This window comes from Dipteris shenzhenensis, chromosome 16 (assembly GCF_047967505.1).
Source record: "Dipteris shenzhenensis isolate YYH24624 ecotype China chromosome 16, Dip_SZ_1.0, whole genome shotgun sequence".
NCBI lineage: Eukaryota > Viridiplantae > Streptophyta > Polypodiopsida > Gleicheniales > Dipteridaceae > Dipteris > Dipteris shenzhenensis.
Genome location: NC_141611.1, coordinates 28702400 through 28721103, shown reverse-complemented (window position 1 = coordinate 28721103; position 18704 = coordinate 28702400). Strand labels below are relative to the sequence as shown.

Below are 18704 nucleotides of genomic sequence, written 5' to 3'. Positions count from 1 at the left end.
AGAGAGAGAGAGAGAGGAGCTGCAACAAGCAGGCCAAAGCAGGAGGGAGCAGAGAAAGAGGGCGAAGAGGAAAAATGCGTGGGATTTGGTTCAAATTGAGTGATTTGGTAGGTTGGACCAGAACAGTGGGGGGAAGAGGCCCTAGAAAGAGGGAGGGGAGAAGAAAAATTCACCAAAAGGGCCCTACCATCCCATTGAAGGCAGTTTTGGGCTCATGTGGGGGAGGTGCACCTGGTAGGAGGGTCAAACATGGGTTAAGAGGGGGGGGGAAGGTTTCGGTGGTCCCTAATGTAAGGGGAGCAACCAATAGGGGCTCTCTGCAGGCCTGCCCACCCTCCACCTCAACATACCATTGCCTCACACCTTCTAGCACTCTCATTGGTACACCTCAAATCACTCTCTAATCTCTTGAAATTAGGAAACACTAATTGGAGGCCCTTTTGAGACCCCAATTCTCCCCTAATGTGTAGCATGTAGATGACACGAAGATCATGTATACAAACTCCATAAGCATGCAAGGTTATCAATGTACAAGCATGCAAGGCTATCAATGTACATGGTATATACGGGGGTATATAAAAGATGGTACTGAAGCCTCTCTCACATCCCGTTAGCCCTTTTGAGGAGAGAGAGGCAACGTGGCTAGGAGGGAGTGGGAGTGGAACCTCGGCTCTACTCGGTTAGATTTTTAGGTTTTGGGCCATGTGTGAGTGGCCAACATTAAGGCCCATGGTTGAAAATCCAACAGGAAAAAAACAAGGTGAATAATATTCACTAGGCTTGCCCTAAAACGCTTTGATGGTAGGGACTGATGGATGACTCTTGGAACATTGTGCCAAGTCCTCATAGGCACTTCTATCGACTGAAGCATCCCTACATAAGTGTGAGGCACCCATGAAGACGAATAGAGACCATCATGGGGATGGTGAGAATCAAGTATCTAAATATAATATTAAATGTGGACGATTACCGCGAGTCCGATTAGAAGGAAGAGAGAAGCAAGTGCAAAAATTGAAGATGTCCTTTTGTCATCTACTGTCGAGCCATCTAACTGATCTTCACCGAGCGCATATATAGAAGAACGTAGACCCCTTGAACGACGATCACATACAGCTACATCGAGAATATAATTTCTTTTGTGGGATTGGAACGCTGAACCAAGGCAGGCTAAGAACCATGAGGACTAACTTGGGTGCCTCACAAAGGCACTAAGACAATTGGTACAACAGTCCTACAACCATCGAATGTGCCAGAGAACCCCGTGAAGCTAAAACCTAATAATGAAAATGCAAATTCTGAAAAGAGGAAGATGCGAATGGATTCTCGCTGCACACAATGCCCATCACAAGCACCGCCATAGCACGTATTTTGCTCCACCAAAAAAACTTCACGTGCTAATCACGTTCACCCAAGAAATTGAACACTCATAATGCCAAAATGTTTAATTCCTCAAATCTCAGAATTCTCCCTTTCCAAAAAAATTTGATGTCCTCACTATAGCCTATTCCCTACGGACCCAAGGGGCAGGCCAAAAAGGCATTTTCACCCATAGGGGACTGAACATCTAGGAAAGTTCCTCCGCTCTTAAATGTCACGTGAGCATAGTCCGTGTCACACGAATGTGCATCCCGTGGAATGCCCCACGATGTTCCTGTTCCCTTCTTTCCTGAGGAAAGCATGCGTGACATGCTTAGACTATAACATTAAGTCCACAGAACTGCCTAGTCTACATTGACAAAGCGAAGCGCAAATGTTTCATCGTTGGTTTAGATCGTACTTCCATGTAGCGAGACGATAGACTTTGCCATGTTACATCTTGAACTACAAATTCAAACTATACAGACCCAGGAGCTCAGATATTAGAAATCACGTGAACATAACATCAGCGATTCGAGTCTTGATATGAAGAAGACAATTGATACATTGAGAGGACCGAGAGTCGAGTGCGAGAAAATAGAGGGATCGGAGCAACAGAAGATACATTCATAGCCAAACCTCAGACTGAAATTACCAAGTTGCTATGAGGCGGTAGCAAAGAATCCTCCACCTGAGGATTATAATTTTCCAGCAGTGGGATGCTTTGAGGGTGGCGAAACACATTGTTCGGATCCACACGGCTCTTAATTTCTGCCAAACGATAGAAGTTCTGAGAAAAATAGCTTTGGCCCCAAGTAGTTTGCGCCTGTGCAAAGCTAGAATTGGTGCCCAGGTCAAGATCCAAGTAGCCAGCATACGCTTGCCTTGGATTCTGCGATACATATGTAGCCATGTAGTTGTATAATCTTTTCGTCCAAGGGAGGAGGAACTGTTCTGGCGATCCTGTATCGTTTGTCCAATCTGCATGATATTGTATGACGAACAAGTTCCCAGCTCTGTGTGGGAAAGCGATGCTATCTGCAGGTATTCTCGCCATCATCCCTCCATACGGTTCCAAAAGCAAGCTTCCCAAGCTTGGATTTGCCTCTAGGAAGTCAAAGGCTCCTGCCCATCCTTCTCTCGGAATGGGATGTTGCACGTAATCAGATTTGGCTTTGAAAAAATTCTTCGCCGTGTTGAATCTATCTGCCAGTCTGCTCGGGGTGTTTACACGTCCTACGTTGGCCACTGCTTCTATCCAGGTCCCTTCCACGCAGTCCCCAGCCGTGAGCTCAAGCTCAGGAAATATATCGTTCATTAGTGCAAGAGTCTCATTTAGAGGCCCCAAATGATACCCATAGAACAGAGCACCGAGGTTTCCTTCGACGGTGCCACCCCCGAACAGATACACAACAATCTGGATGTTCTCAGGTGCGGTTAGAGGAGCCACTGTCTGCCATCTGAAGATCAGTTCATTGAGCTCCTCCCTATCGGTTCTCCACACATTAAATGCCGTCACTCTTGGAGTAACTGGAACGAGACGGATTCTCCAGGCAACGACAATTCCCCAGGTTCCTCCTCCGCCACCACGGATAGCCCAGAAATGGTCCTCCCCCATGCTCTGCCGGTCTAGGAGGTCACCGTTGGCATCCACAAGGAGTGCATCAATCACGTTATCTGCAGCAAGGCCATACATTCGAGAGAGGAAACTGTATCCCCCTGCGCTTATGTGTCCACCGGCTCCGACAGTGGGACAGACACCGGCGGGAAATCCTAAGTCGGAGGTCCTTTGTGATATCGCATAGTAGAGCTGCCCCAGCGTAATTCCAGCTTCAGTCCATGCTGTCCTGGACTCTAAATCAATCTCAACGGATTGCAGGTTCATCAGGTCGATGACCACAAAGGGGCGATCGGCAATGAAGGAAAGGCCTTCGTAGTCGTGTCCTCCGCTGCGCACACGCAGTTCCCATCCGTTGTCGAGGGAGCAGGAGAGAGCTTTTTGCACTTGCTGGGGAGAGTTTGGAAGGATGAGAACAGAGGGGGTGGGCACTCCGGGCTCTTGGAAGCGGAGGTTTTGTATGGAGAAGTCAAGGAGGCGGTAAAAAGTGGCAGGGTCGGAGGCGAGGGTGGTGAAGTTGTGAAGGCCACCATCGTCCTGGAGGCAGCTGAGCAAGCCTGGGAGGTCACCAGAAGAGTGGACGAGGGTAAGGATGAAGGCCAAGCAGAAGATGAAGAGTAAGAAGAACATGTTGGAGGCCATAGCTAGGACCATAGACTACAAACTCCCACAAATATCGAACTGCTCTAGTTCTTCGTATATATAATACCGTCAACCGTTTATTAGAGAGCAGTCACACGATGATGCCCTTGATTTGCACAGCAGACAATTAATTGGGGGCAGTTGGCAAAGCAGTTCTACATCGTGAGAACAGCAACCTACCCATTCCCTCACGAAATATACCTTATTGACGAGCGTTCAGCCGTGATCGAACCCACTCGCTGGCGTGACTAAGGGCCTTAGCACATGGATGGGGCTAGCATGGGTTTAGGATGGGAATCTTTTTGTCATCATCACTCCCATCTTACACCAAGTGGTCTAGGATGGATTTAGAATGGGAGTAGCCACTTTTTCTCCCATCCTAGACCATGGCCTCTAGACCCTTGCAGCCAGTGGGTTCCCCTTTTTTAGGGATTCAAAAACATGCAAGGATGACATGTATCCTTGTCCCCAAGTGGTCCCCACCTCCTAAACACATGAAATGATGCCATGTGTCCTCTTCCTCCTAAACCCATCCCTATTTCTTTTTTTGTTAGCACATGGTGGGATGGGAATAGGATAGAAATATGCATGGGACCACTTGGGACCACCTTTTCCCATTCCCATCCTATTTCTTCCCATGTGCTAAGCCCCTAAGCAAGTTGTTCACTAGTTGGCTCTCTATGAACATATGAACCCACTCGCTGGCGTGACTAAGCAAGTTGTTCACTAGTTGGCTCTCTATGAACATATGAACGATTATATCCTTTCCAATCTATTTTAAGAACATCTGGAGAATGGTATTCTTTCCAATCTTTCTATGAACATGACAGAGTATCGTATTTGCCTCGCTGTTAGCATTCTCTAAAATTATGGTTCAGGCCATAAATCATAATAAGTATGATTATCTAGCTCCAAATCAATATAAACATATATGTTATAGTTATCCTTAGACTCTAGATCTTGGGACCCATTATAATGATCATGAAATAAAAAAATGGATGAGCATATAGGTTATCCCAGATCATCATCAGGAGATGCCATTGGTTTTGTAATCCCCCTATCAACACACATGATGTCACACCCCAAAAGTAGTTCCACGATTGGCTAACCTGATCATGCATTTACCCTCTTGTTGGTGCCTCTAATATGGTGCAATGTGGGTTTCCTTAAGTCTACAAATATTAATCATACCCAAACTTAGGTTCCTTTTGTATTACTCTATGTTCCTAACTATCTATGCCATATGTGTGTGTGTGTGCTATTCATATCAATGGTGTGTAGACCCAGACCTCCTCTCAGTTGCAAGATATTTGTGTTCACTATTTCCAGCAGCTCTTCGGATCCCCTCCTCCTCCTTCCCAGAATATTATGTAGGCTCGCAAGTGTTTTTTGGATATGGTTCACCCTATTGTCTCACCGCAACAGGCCTTATCCTTGGATGCTCCTTTTCTGCAGGATGATCTTACTGATGCACTTCATAAGCTGGGTAAATCTCGTGCACCGGGTTGGGATGGACTCACTGCTGAGTTTTTTCATACCTTTTGGGATGAGCTTAAGGATACCCTTCTACAAATTATCAATGTGGCTTGGGAACATCAATCTCTTCCTACTTCTTGGAAGCATGGTCTTGTTAAGATGATACCAAATAAGCCTTTATGTGAATATTTGACAGACTGGAGACCAATTACCCTTATGCCTGTCATCTACAAGCTTATTTCCAAGATGCTAGTCCATAGACTTAAAACGGTTTTGGATGCTGGATTACATCCCAGACAGTATGGTTCCATTCCACGCAGGCAGATTATGAACAATATAGCCAATGCCATGCTTGGTATTGAGTATGCCAAATACTCCAAGCAGGATGTATTGATTATGCAGGTGGATGTAGCCAAGGCCTTCGATACTGTCCAATGGGATTATATTTCACAAACTCTGAGCCACCTCGGGTTTGGCCCCAAAATTGTTCATGTTATTTATTGGCTCTATGCAGATGCAACAGCCCAATGTCTTTTGGGCAAACACTTTTCTTCTATTTGGCATTTGGGAAGATCGGTCTGCCAGGGTTGTCCTCTCAGTGCACTTCTTTATGCGGTGGCTATGCATCCATTGCTTCTTCGTTTGGATCACCTTTTGGAAGCTGATTCCTTACATGGTTTGTACATTCCGGGCAGCAAGCCTTTTCTTGCCCAAGCCTATGCTGATGATTCTTTTTTTATGCTCCAAAATACTCCTTCTGATGTTCAAATACTAATGGACACATTGGCTGATTTTGGCTTGGCAGTGGGGCTGTTTATTAATTTCAGCAAGTCTAAATTGCTTCCCCTCACTGCTTCTGATTAGCATGCATTGTTTTGGCCAGGAGAGATTTTAGATTCACATGCTCTCATTCGCCACCTTGGTTATCCTATTGGCTGGTTTCTATCTCCCAAGCAGCATATGCAATGGTTATTCTCTCGTATGCATAGGAAGCTACATTATTGGAAGTTGCCTACTTGGCCTCTACATGTCCGTCTATGCATTGTCCAATCTATCTTGATGTCATATGTGCAGTTTTATTTGCCACTTCTTCCGTGGTCCAAGAAAGATACTTCCACATTCATGTCCTATGCCATGGAGATGCTTTGGAAAACAAAGAACCATTGTAAAGCCCTACGCTTACTCAAAATGCACTTGGTTTGTTCGCCCAAGTCGCATGGGGGGGTTAACATTTTGAATATTCATATGCATCTCTTAGCGCAAAAGGCTACCCTACTCTCCACTTTCTTTATGCAGGATCAGGCAGCCTTGGGCTATTATGCTCGCTACCATGTGTACTACTATGCGATCGCATGTTTACGAACATTGGATTACAGATCATTGGGAAGCAGTTTTAGGCCACTTCTCTGGTAGCATTCCAGGTGCTCCATTTGCTCCATGTGCTACGGTGCTCATTCGCAATTGGAAAACTGTACTTTCCACGGCTTCTTGGACAGGTCAGCCTTCTCCATAGGGGAATTCCTTTCGCCTTGAAAGTCTACATTGGAGTGTAGTTTTTTTTCCTCCCTTAGCCTTGCGGTATCCCATCAAGGCTTATAATCTAATGAAAACAGGTATTCGTTTTGTGGGAGATGTGGTCGACCAGCAAGGTTATTTCCTTTCCTTTCCTGTCGCTTGCCAAACTTATGCTCTCCGTTTACATCATCGCGCTCTCTGGCATGCTATTGGTCTCATGCTTGCCCCTTTTTTGCCGGCCCCTCCTTTGTAGCCTCTTCATCGGCTACAGGATTGGTGTCTCCTTCTGCGCTCCCCTTCTGGAGCTCCTATCTCTCTATAGGACCTTACTTCTCACAGGGTCTATCATGGGCTCTGTTCGGTGCCATGGATTCAAGATCATGGTAATCGACTCTGGCATCTTTTGAAGCCTTTGATTTGGTGGCAACGAACTCTCGAATCTCTTTGGAAAAGTTCTTTGCCGCTCAAACAACGCCTTTTCCTCTGGTGTTGTTTGGTTGGAGCTCTACCGGTGGGCACTACTTTGGCTCGTCGTGGCATTGCTTCTTCTCGATGTCAGTGCTGTGCTGCTTCATTGGAGACCATCCCACATTTATTATGGTCGTGCTCCACCTCCAGGGATCTTATTCATCGGATTTCGCACTGTCTTCGGCTCCGCTTTCCTTCGGTGGTTTTTGGCCGCTTCTATTGGATCTTTGGTTGCACCCCTCCCCGACTTCGCTCATTTGCCTTGTTCCTCGCCTGGGTCCGTTTTTGGTCATTATGGAGCATTTGGTTGCAAAGGACTCATCTATCATTTGGCTCTGGTTCCTTTGATCCATTTTATTTCTTTTGAGGATCCCTTCGTCAGTCACTTTATGATTGTATTCAACAGGGAGATCTGGATACTTTGGTCTTGGATGTTTTTTTCCACTACTTTTAACTTTCAAAGGTTGACTCCATCACAGAGTTCACCTTCTGTATTACATAGTCTTTGATAATTTAAGCTGTGGTTTTACCAAAAAAAAAAAAAAAGTGTGTGCTATTCATACCCAAACTTAGGTTCCTTTTAGAGTTTTCTATGTTCCTAACTATCTATGACATATGTGTGTGTGTGTGTGAGAGAGAGAGAGAGAGAGAGAGAGAGAGAGAGACAGAGAGAGAGAGAGCATATATGTATGTATGTATGTATTTATAGATGTCCCACCATATGTATATGGATGATGACAATCCCAATGACCCATATTTCAATACTAATGGCTTCATGAAATTTTATGTGTCTCGATGAACACCCTTGGAAAAATTCTCTTATGTGGTGTGTAATCCTTCTTGTTGAGGTTACTCACACAATGTGTGGCTTCTTTTTCTACAATTCTCTTATCAATGCTTAAGTATGCAAGGTTTTTCTTTCAATGGTTCTATTAGGCAAATTTACACGTAATTGGGATGATCACGTGAGCTTTAGTGTCTTCTTGGATTTATCTATGGGCACTACCACTAGAATTTGAGCATTGAAATGACTATTTAGTAGCCCTTTGATCCCTTTGACCCCCAGGGGATTCACTTTTCATTAAAGGGGGACGCCACTTGCGTGCATGAACTTGAAGAAAACCCCCTATTTAAGATCCACATAGGATGATAAAACACCCCTATTTAAGCTTATGAGATACCACCAAAATTCTATTATGTCCCCCCCTTTCCTTAAATCTACGTTCTTTCTCAAGCATTTAGATTAGACAATAAGAAAATTTAGATTACTTTCCCTATGACTATTTCAAACCATACACAAAACCAAACTTGTTCGGACTAGTTACCCAAGGTAGCCTATACTATGTCCCCCCCTCTTAAATATGGCGTGGCCCCCCTAACTTAAATTCAATATTGGGAAAAAATAAAAAGGGCCCCGACCCCTAACGTATAAGCTTATGCCTCATTTCAAAAAAACCCCCTATTGTACACTCACGTGATATCATAAGTTTCCCCCTGTGAATCCCCCGGGCTTCGACCCCTTAGATAAAATATTAAATAAAAAATATATGGGCACTACTACTAGAATTTGAGCACTGAAATGAGTATTTAGTAGCCCTTTGATCCCTTAAATAAAATATTTAAGTCATTGCAAACAATTTGGTGCTACGTGTAGCATCTATTTAATGAGCTTCTTCAAGGTTTTGTGATCCCTTCACCATGTAATGAATATGATTATTAAAGGTTTAGTGATTGCTTAGAGCATTCTTTAAACATATAGCAAAGAAAAGGACTTGTTGCCCCTTTGTTGTTTTATAAATTTGTTGTGATGTGAAAATGGGAAAAACACGACGACACTTCAAGTACTTGCACTTACTATATTATATTGCACAAAATAGACCTACCAAAATACATAAAAGAATATAAGACAAAGCCTACATACAAACACTATGGGCTTGCTTTGCACACCCTTTGTTTGAGCATTTGTTGGGCCTCAAGGGCTGTAAGACCCATTCTCTTGAAATCAATGTTGAGAGAGAGGTAGTTCAAGGTAAAACTCTTATGATTTGGGGTCATGTCTTGTCCCTTGTATTAACTTTGAATGGACATAGCTTTAGTTCAAAAGAAAAAAAGTTCCTAAACTCTCTCCATTGGGCACTAGAGATCACCTCTCTAGACATTATCTTTCTCCTCCAAATTAATAATTCTAAATATCTCTATCAAGTCCCCCAAATAGGCTTTAATAATTTTATAGGTTAAGTATTTCTCTCTATAACATCAAAATACAATTGGTGTTGGAATCCAAGATCTTGATATATAATGGGTCCTCCATGAAACAATGGTGAAAATGGTGTTCCATTAGAGAGTTGTCATCCTTATTTCCTAGAGTGATGTTATCTTACGAGAAGTATTCTTGATCTCTTTAGACCATGATTTTGCAAGTATATCTAGATTTTTTCTAGATAATATTTTGTTAATGAACATGCAATCAGATCTATCATAAATTCTCTCCAACATAGTTTATTACAAGTAGAGCTTTGCCACTCCTCAACACTTAGGTAGTTCTATTGATTGTAGTTCTCATTGCATTTGACTCGTCAACCATTTAGTGCTTGGATAAACAAATGCCTTCAACAATTTAGTTACCCATTGTTCAATATAAAGTATATTTGTTATCTGTGCCTTGTACAAGTTTCACTAGTTGCAAGAATGGATCTTTACAAGTGTATGATAGAGAAGGCAATGTATGGGAGATTTGCGGAGAGTTGATTTTCAAATTCCCCTTTTTAAACATTTGTTTCATATGAGGTTGACTCTTGTTAAAATATTATTGTCAAATGCCTTAAGGGCTACTTCTCTAAAGTTTTGAGGTGATCAATGTAGTCTTCCTAATATGGTACTACTTCCTTGTCACCGTTGTCTTCCTGTACTATTGGTTGTGCCTATCCATCTATCCTTGTGGCTTCTTGGACCTAAAATTTCTCTTGTCACATGATTAGATGAGTGGTGCAATCTTGTAATTGCTCACTTTGAGCACTTCTCTACATTTTAAGAGATGGTGGATCTTCCTTTTTGTCTTGTCAATGCTTTGGCAAACATACAATGGTTAGCACTTTTGAATTCGAAAGAGGCTATCTTGGGTCAATTTTTGAAAGATGATGGTGTATTTTATGTTCTTGACCCAACAATATAGAGTCATTACCTAGTTTAAATTCACATGTAGTCAAATCCTCTATTTATTAATTTTTGACTTCATGTTTAAAACCATAATCTTATGCTTGGTTAGTTCCATGATCTTATTCTTGGCACATGTAGTCAAACCCTCTATTTACTATTTTTTGGATTCATGGTTAGAACCATGATCTTATTCTTGTCTCATCGCACAAATAAAGTTTTATTTATTGCCATTGTCTTTATTTTTTTCTTTTATTGTATCATTTTCTTTTTCTTTCCTTCCCCCACCCTTTTCTTCTTGTACGCATTTATTTATTTTTATTTTCCTTTATTCCTTTTGTTTTTATTTTTTATTTTATTTCTCTTAAAGGAATATGAGGCATGCATCAAAGTCCTTGTCAAAATACCAATGATTCACTTTACACTTAACATGACTTTGATGGTGCATTGTCGGGCATTTTTCCAAGATGTGCTGCAACTGTATTGAATAGATTCCTTGCCTCAACTTGCGTGCTTATTTTTCTTTTTTCCTATAGTTTGAGGTAAGAATTGTTCTTACCCAAGCTTCATCTATTCCTTGATTTGTGTCACTCTATCCAAATATTTTTTATTTCATTCATTAGTCCTAATGGATTTGAGAAATTCTAGTTTGGCCAAGTGTTGTTATTAGGGGTAATGTCCCTCATTGCACCTATGTCTTTAGTTTTATGCCTGTCTATTTTTGTGATATTCTCTACCACCTTTTAGTAATATAGCCATAGCCTTTTGACTACTTTTCAATTCTCTATGAAATTTATATCAACAACAAGCTCATTTAAAGATGCATGTAGCTATAGCCCAACATTTCTGTATGAGTTCTTTATCAAAATTTGGAGGTCTTTATGTTTAGTCAAAGATTTGACGATAGTTTTGAGCTTCCTTATGAAGTACTAGCATAAAGTACTAATTTTATCTTGAAATCGGCATATCCAACAAAATCAACCTCTTGAACTTCCTTGATACACCTTAGATCTTATCACATTAGGCCACAAATATTTTTTAAGACAATGCATTTCTCTTCTCTTCTGTAGCTCATCAAGATGAAATCCAAGCCTTTCCTAATCATTTACTTATTCCCATGCTAGGACTATAATGGGAATTGGCGTATGAACATGTTTATCATTATTTAAGAGAAGAAAGGAAATAAGATCTCTTGTTCTCCCTCTTGCATAAATGTTGTAGTTTGTCCTACATGAGATGTGTGAGGATGTTGTTGTGCTAATGTGAAAATTGGATTAAAAATATCTTTTACCCTATTTTCCAAAAAGAGAAATGTTGTGCCCTTGTCTTGTGGCATCATATGAGAGGGGACCTTATTCCTAAGTGAAAGAATTTGCATACTAAAAAGTCTATGCAAACTCCTTTCAAACATTGTGGAGTTAAGATTCTTAGAGTGCTAGGGTCCTATCTCCTTACCAAAGTCTATTATTTATTTCTATTATGCATGCTACCTACAAGTACCTCAAAGAAAAGGTGCATATGGAGGCCTCTGTTCAGTTCGTCTTCCTAACTCTGATAGTCTAGAATGTCCTCTTGCTTATAATCCATTCACTATAGATGCATTTAGGATGAAGGCGAGTTTAGATATTCAATCATCACTAAATTTTACTTTTGGTTCAAAATATGTGTATGAGTTGGTTCATGGCCTCCATTACAAGTGTTTATCCATTACTTGAAACCAGCCTTCGTTCAAAAAACAAAGACCATTGTAAAAAGTTGCTAGAGAAATTCTTGATCTCTCCTATGCCCAACGTGGGATGTTAGAGAAGGTTTCTAGAAGGGAGACAATTTTAGATGACTGGTTAATAAGGAAAGCTTACTTACAAGCTGTACACTGACTTTGTTATTTGAGATAGGCTTATCAGTGTTGGAAAAATAATCATGGCACATGGATCCCTATGTACTAATATATAATGGATGCAACAAGGATAGAGATACATTTTAAAAAAGGTGAATTCCAATTTCTTAGGTTACAGATAGTTGGATCTTGAAGTACATTTGAGAATACGTTTTTCTTTACATTTAATTGAAAGGAGGTGATTGTGAGCAAAAGACTCCTTTGCCATTTATACTTTGACTGAATAAATTTGATAGGTTTTGAAGTGGTAAATAATATGTGAAGTAAAACTTAGCAATTTTTGGATTGTAGGCATTGAGTCTATTATTATTTTGTCTATTGAAATGTGATTACTTTTGGAAAAGCATGTCATTGTCTGACTACACCTCGAAAGAGTACCATAGTAGTGATCCCACATGTAGGCATAGGTTGTATAAAATTTCTAAAGTTCTAGGTCCCAAATACTGAGGGAGAGTGCACACTACAGATGCTCTTCCATAGGAGGTGGAAGCTATGGTGTAGAAGCTTCATCCTAAGATTCACCAACTCTAACCTAGACCATTCATAGACAAAAAACATATAATCATGTATCATAGAGGTGAATCAATGATGATGGATGTACCAGCTATGTGATTTGGTATTCCAGAAAGTCATGTTGGTCTTTTTACACCATCTAGAAAGAAAGGGTTATAAACTCCTTATAGGAGCAAAATATCCTATGCTCGATGAGCGGGAGTCCAATTATCAGTGATGATCAAGTCATCAACATTTGAGATGAAATGCACATTTGAACTAGTGATGATCAAGTCATCAACATAAAGCACTATAAGAAGGATGTTTTTTGTAGTCTTTCTAATGGAAAGAGATGGATTTGAATATGATGGATGAAAACTAGCTATTAGACAGTGACAAATGAATCCTTGTATTCCATGCACAAGAGGCTTGTTTCAAACCATAGAGTGATTTCTACAAGTTGCAGACCTCATGTTCCATCCTGCTAAAAGCATACCTTGGAGGTTGTGTCATGTAGATTTCCACATCCAAAAACCATAAAAGAAGGAATTCTTTGCATGCATCTGATGAATGGGCCAATTAAAGTGAGCTACCAGTGCTATGGCTATCCTGATGGTGGTTACGTTTGCAGCTAGTACAAAGGTCTTCTCATAATCTGTACCATACTCTTGGGCATATCTCTTGGCTGCAAACTTGGTGTCAACCTCTCCATCTAGGTTGAGTTTGACTTTGTAATCCCACTTACATACTATGGGCTTCTTTTGTGCTGGAAGATGTGTCAAGGTCCAAGTCTAGTTCTTGAGAAGAGCATTGTACTCTTCATCCATTGCATGTTTCCACTCAATGACTTATATTGCATCTTAGAAGGACGTTGGCTCATCAAATACCATCATTTTGGCCATAAATGTATAGTTGATCTTGGAGGTCCACCTCTAAGGTTCCTTTCAATCACAACCAGATTTTCAAAGATTAGAAGTAGAACTCTCAAGGGCTTCATTGATGACTGTGGCAGTGGCTGTATCCACTGTGTTAAGGATCTCCTCTTTGCCTTTACTTTGAGTGGTCAATATGTACTACATACTATTTGAGTCTGTAGGTAAAGAAATCTGATGAATCATTGGCACTACTAGTTGAGGCAGAGCAAAAACTATAGTAGGACTATCAAATTGCCTCATTAATGATAACATCCCTAGATATGATCAATCACTACTTAACTGGATCATAGAGTCTGTATGCCTTTGATTTTGTAGCATCTCCTAAAAAGACAGACTTGATGGGCTTGACATGAAGTTTATTCCTGAGTTCATTGTCGAGAACATGAGCATAAATAAGAGATCCAAATAGTCACAAGTGATTAATAAAGGGCTTAGTTCCTATGAATGCCTCTTCTAGTGTCATGGTTTAAAATGAAGCATTGGGGATCCTGTTCATCAAGTACACAACTATGTCACATGCTTTGGCCTAATACTATCTAGGAGCATTTTCCTCATCAAGCATGCATCTAGATGACTCAATAATGACCATGTTCTTTTGCTTAGCAACCCATTCTGTTGAGGAGTATATCTATATGTGAACTGATGTGTGATGCCATAATGCCTGCAAAAGGCATTGAACTCTATGGACTTATATTCACCTCCATTGTCATAATGGAGAACTCTATGGCATTGAACCTATGGACTTATATTTACCTCCATTGTCACAATGGAGAACCTTTAGGTACTTGCCAGCCTACTTTTCTACTAAGGCTTTGAAGTCTTTAAAAGTGTTGAATGCATTAGACTTCTATTTCAGGAAGTAGATCCAGGTCTTCTCTGAGGAATCATGTATGAAGGTGATGAGGTACAAAGACTTACCAATAGACTATATAGTAGTTGGATCCCACAAATCAGAATGCATGATCTGAAATATGTTGGTACTTTGAGTTGAAGATGTTGGAAGGGGATGCCTGTGTTTCTTACCCATGCAACAAACCTCACATACATCCTTTTTAAAGTACAACCATGGAAGCCCCTTTACCATGTTCATCTTATTGAGGGATACAAGGCTTTTGAAGTTAGGTGACCAAACCTCTTGTGCCAAAATGTACTCAAATAAGTATCTTGACTCTAATGATGAGCTACTAGGCTCTCTAGATTAGAATGACAGAAGAAATCTTGAGCATTCTTCCAATGTTGACACCCTATGCAATGATGGATCCTCTGGGACTCTTGAGCTCCCTCACAGTGCATCCATGCTTGTTGAAGATGACTTCCGTGTCACTCTTAGTCATGTTTCCAACAAAGAGAAGGTTCTCGACCATTGTGGGGACATAGAATGCATCTCCACTACTTCTTATCGTGCCTACATTATTGTGCAAGGGTATGTTGCCAATCCCTTTGATTTTGTGGGCTGTGTCATCACCCCTCACGACATTCTCTCTCGGGTCTTGTTGGGATGGAGATCGGAGAACCATTCTTTTTTAGGTTCCATGTGGTTGCTCACACCAGAGTCACAAACCACCATGTGTCTTCATCCTTCTTTGTCTGAGTCATGGACTTCTTAGATTGAGCATAGTGTGAGATCAAAACTTTGTGTTGATAGTATTGAGAATTATTTTAATCATAGGCATAGTGGGCGGATTGCCGTTAATGACTGTTGCCTCGGCGAGACTTGTGAGACTTGTTTGACTAGCTTGCATTGGATAAATCCGATTGTTTCTTCCTACACTTTGGTTTCCAATGGATTGATATGCTACAATAGTTGTGGTTTCCCTCTCATCTAGGAGTACTCTGGTTCCCTCCTCTTCTAGTGTCACCTCTACCATTGGAATTCCATGTCTCCCTCTTGGCAGGAGGACTATGATTTTGAGTCAATGAAGATGACGCCTACTTTCCTTGATATAGACCTTTGCCTTGGTTATTGAGGCATCCAAATTCTTGCCTCTTATTATGTACAAACCTCTCACTCATCCTCTTGCTGTGAATGCATTGTCATCATTTTTGGAAATTGTTTTGAGACCGTATCTCAATTTCTCTTGCATGAGCATGTCTAACATGAGTTAAAATGATGGAGATGTATCTCGAGTAACTAATGCAGTCACAAACTGCCCATAGTATGGTCCTAAGCCATTGATTGTGCAATCTAGACTAGTATCTCTTCTTTGACCTCTTGTCTAAATGATGTGAGTTGACCTCCAAGGTTCTTTAATCTGAGCAAGAAGTCAGGACCTGATTCATTTGAAAGCATTGGGTTGTTGTTCAACTAATTCTCCAAGAAGAGAATGTTGTTGGCATTGTACCATCCTTTTAAAGTCTTCCATGTAGTTATAGCTGAGGTCTGACCATGAAGAAGAGGGGTCATCATATCCTTCACATTGAAATTGATGTTATTTAAGGCAAGTTGGGCCTTTGTATCCCAATCTTTTTGCTACTTTATGAGGTCTAGTTGTTGATTTGTGGTAAGAGAAGTTGTCAAGGTAGGCTCAAATGTCTTTTCATCATCTGTGAGTGTGACAATACCCCACAAGTTCTCAATTGAATGATTTCAACATGTTAAACTTCCAATTGCCATAGTTTTTATTATCAAGCTTGCTACTTTGATCAAGAAATATGAAATCATTATGTGATTCACCATAGCAAGTTGTATGAACCAAGAATCAAAACCTATATATGAATAGCAACTAATTGCCAGTGATAGCGAGAGCCTTTAAAAGACTTAAGGAGATAGTGCAAGAACCAATGCAAAATAGTAAACTAGTGACTTTACAAGGTGGCATGCAAGTCGAATATGTGCAACTGTCCTTAATTAGTAACCCAAAATGCAAAATGACTCAACAAGAGTGACCCTACCCTCTGTCAATGGATGAAATAGGTATGGATATGTATGAGATGAATACCGATGATAGGTTTTGGAGAGGCTAATTCCATTTGGGAGCTAATTTTTAGAGCATGGTTTCAATTAGCTTCTTTGGCATTGTATCCTATAAGGTATCTAGTCGTATAACTAGTCTACACATTGATTGAGATGAAAAGTAGTAAACTAGATTTTATATTAATTCATTTTATGTGCTAGGTTTGGAGCGGCTGCATATGACTAGGAGGGGTTTTAATGAAGAGGTTTCAGCAAATACTAATGTATGGAAATCCCAATATGAAATATGAGGTCATAAGAATGTAGAGCTTGAGTAGTTGAGCGGTTTTTCTTTTTGGAGATCCCTCATATTCCTCCTAGCTCAAAAGGTATGGCTCCATGAAGGATAGCCAATCTTTGATCACAAGAGGGCCCAAAAAAGATGATGTGGATGCATTGATGATGTGGATAGTGTGTGCATGTGCTAGAAGCATAGTGTGCTTGTGAAGCAAAGATGCTAATGTGGCACTATGACATGGCACTACCACATGGATAGGTGATGTGGAAGTTGATACATGTTTTGCTAATGTGGTGGCCTAGTGATGTAGCACTATAGATAAGGTCTACCAAGTGGCCAACTACTGACCAAACCTTACTAACCTAGCCATAGCTTGTCTTCAAATGAATGATCTAGTCACTTTTAATTAGCCACATGTTAGTGAGAGAGAGTAACTTAGTGGAAGGAGATTCCATCGATGGAGATGCTATGATTTCATCGAGGGAGCTTGATTGCATTGTTGAAATAGTGCATTGTATTGCTATCTTTTTTGCTATAGCCTTTTGTTTTATGCTAAAGCATTCATTTGTGTAGTGTGTTGTAGGAGTCATCCCATTGTGTTGGCTTGTTTTTCTTAGGCATCTTGTTATTTGCCACTTTGGCACTACTGCCCACCTCTTGTGCTTGGCTTGCCATCTGCTTATCTCCATCTTGCTTGCTAGTTGGTTATTTTGCTTGGATTCTAGTATAAATGTCGTGTGTTGGTTGTTTGGCAAACATTGACAGTGGCTCTATTGCAGGGCTGCACTGTTACAATCAGTTGAAGGGCTTCTGCTTGTATGTTGCTCTAGCATTGGTATTGTGGCACTATGATTGTGGGAAGTTGTTGGTCTATCAACTAGAATCCCATTGCTAAAGAGGTTGTTGGTGATATGTGTTGTTGTTGCCGCTCATTTGCTTACAATAATATTGCCAAAGCCGAAGAAGTTACCAAAGGCATGTCACTACTTTAAAGTTATAGATAGTGCTGCTTATGTTGATGCATTGCTATAGTGTTATTGTGCTATTGTGTTGAGTCACTTCTTGGTAGTAGCCATCATAGATGTTGTAGTTTTGTTGCTTGAAGTTGTCTACATGATTCAAATTCTCTGATTGATGGCATTTGAGGATTGTATGTCATGTGACTTGCCAGCCATGTGTTGTTGGATCTTTCCTTGAGTCCACCAAAATTGGATGTGTAGAGAGCATGCAACTTAGGAGTCATGTGGAAGCACAAGAGCCAAAGAATTTATTGACCAATGTTGAACAAGAAGAGGTTGGACCAAAACTATTTTGAGGAGATTGGAGGCTCTCAAAAAACCTTATAGGGAACCTTATATTGAAATATGCAATGCTAGAGAAGGTAGAACATGCAATAGAATGGTATTAAGGAGAAACCTATGATTGTGTAAAAGAGGTGAGAAGAGTTTAGAAGATAAGATATGAGGTGGAGAGAGAAGGATGAATGCCACATGGCAATATGACATGTAAAGGTGTGCTTGAGGCTATCTACATATACAACCTTTCATTGTATGGTTGAGGTACATTGGAATAGATTGATTGTGTGCATCTTCTCTCTCTTTCTCTCTCTCTATCTCACTCTCTTTCTCTCTCTATCTCTCTCATGTAATTTCTTGTGCACTTTGAGCCCCCATAGAGTATGCACTCTTTTTTCACATTACACTATGCTGATCCACTTTTTGACACCTTACACTACTTAAAACACTCTCAAAATCTATAAATCTCTCAAGGAATCAACTTCAATACTAAAATGGACATGTCTCACTCTCCATAGCTTGGAATGATGAGATTTTTGGAGCGAATTGGAGAGATGAAAGAGCTTTATACGATGAAGCGCTATAATAGAGATGAAAATGCCTCCCAAAGGAGGGCTTGTTTCCTTGATAGAGCAAGAGCTTGTGTTCTCTCTCACTAAAACTCTC

The 18704-nt window shown here is 40.6% G+C and overlaps 1 protein-coding gene across 1 annotated transcript; it reads right to left on the bottom strand.

Moving 5' to 3' along the window:
* Positions 1 to 1996: 1996 nt before the first annotated feature.
* On the bottom strand, positions 1997 to 3709 carry LOC147892791 (berberine bridge enzyme-like D-2). The gene has a single exon (XM_087386788.1). The coding sequence runs from the start codon at positions 3626 to 3628 to the stop codon at positions 1997 to 1999; it is 1632 nt and encodes a 543-aa protein (XP_087242914.1). The 5' UTR covers positions 3629 to 3709.
* Between the last annotated feature and the right edge of the window lie 14995 nt (positions 3710 to 18704).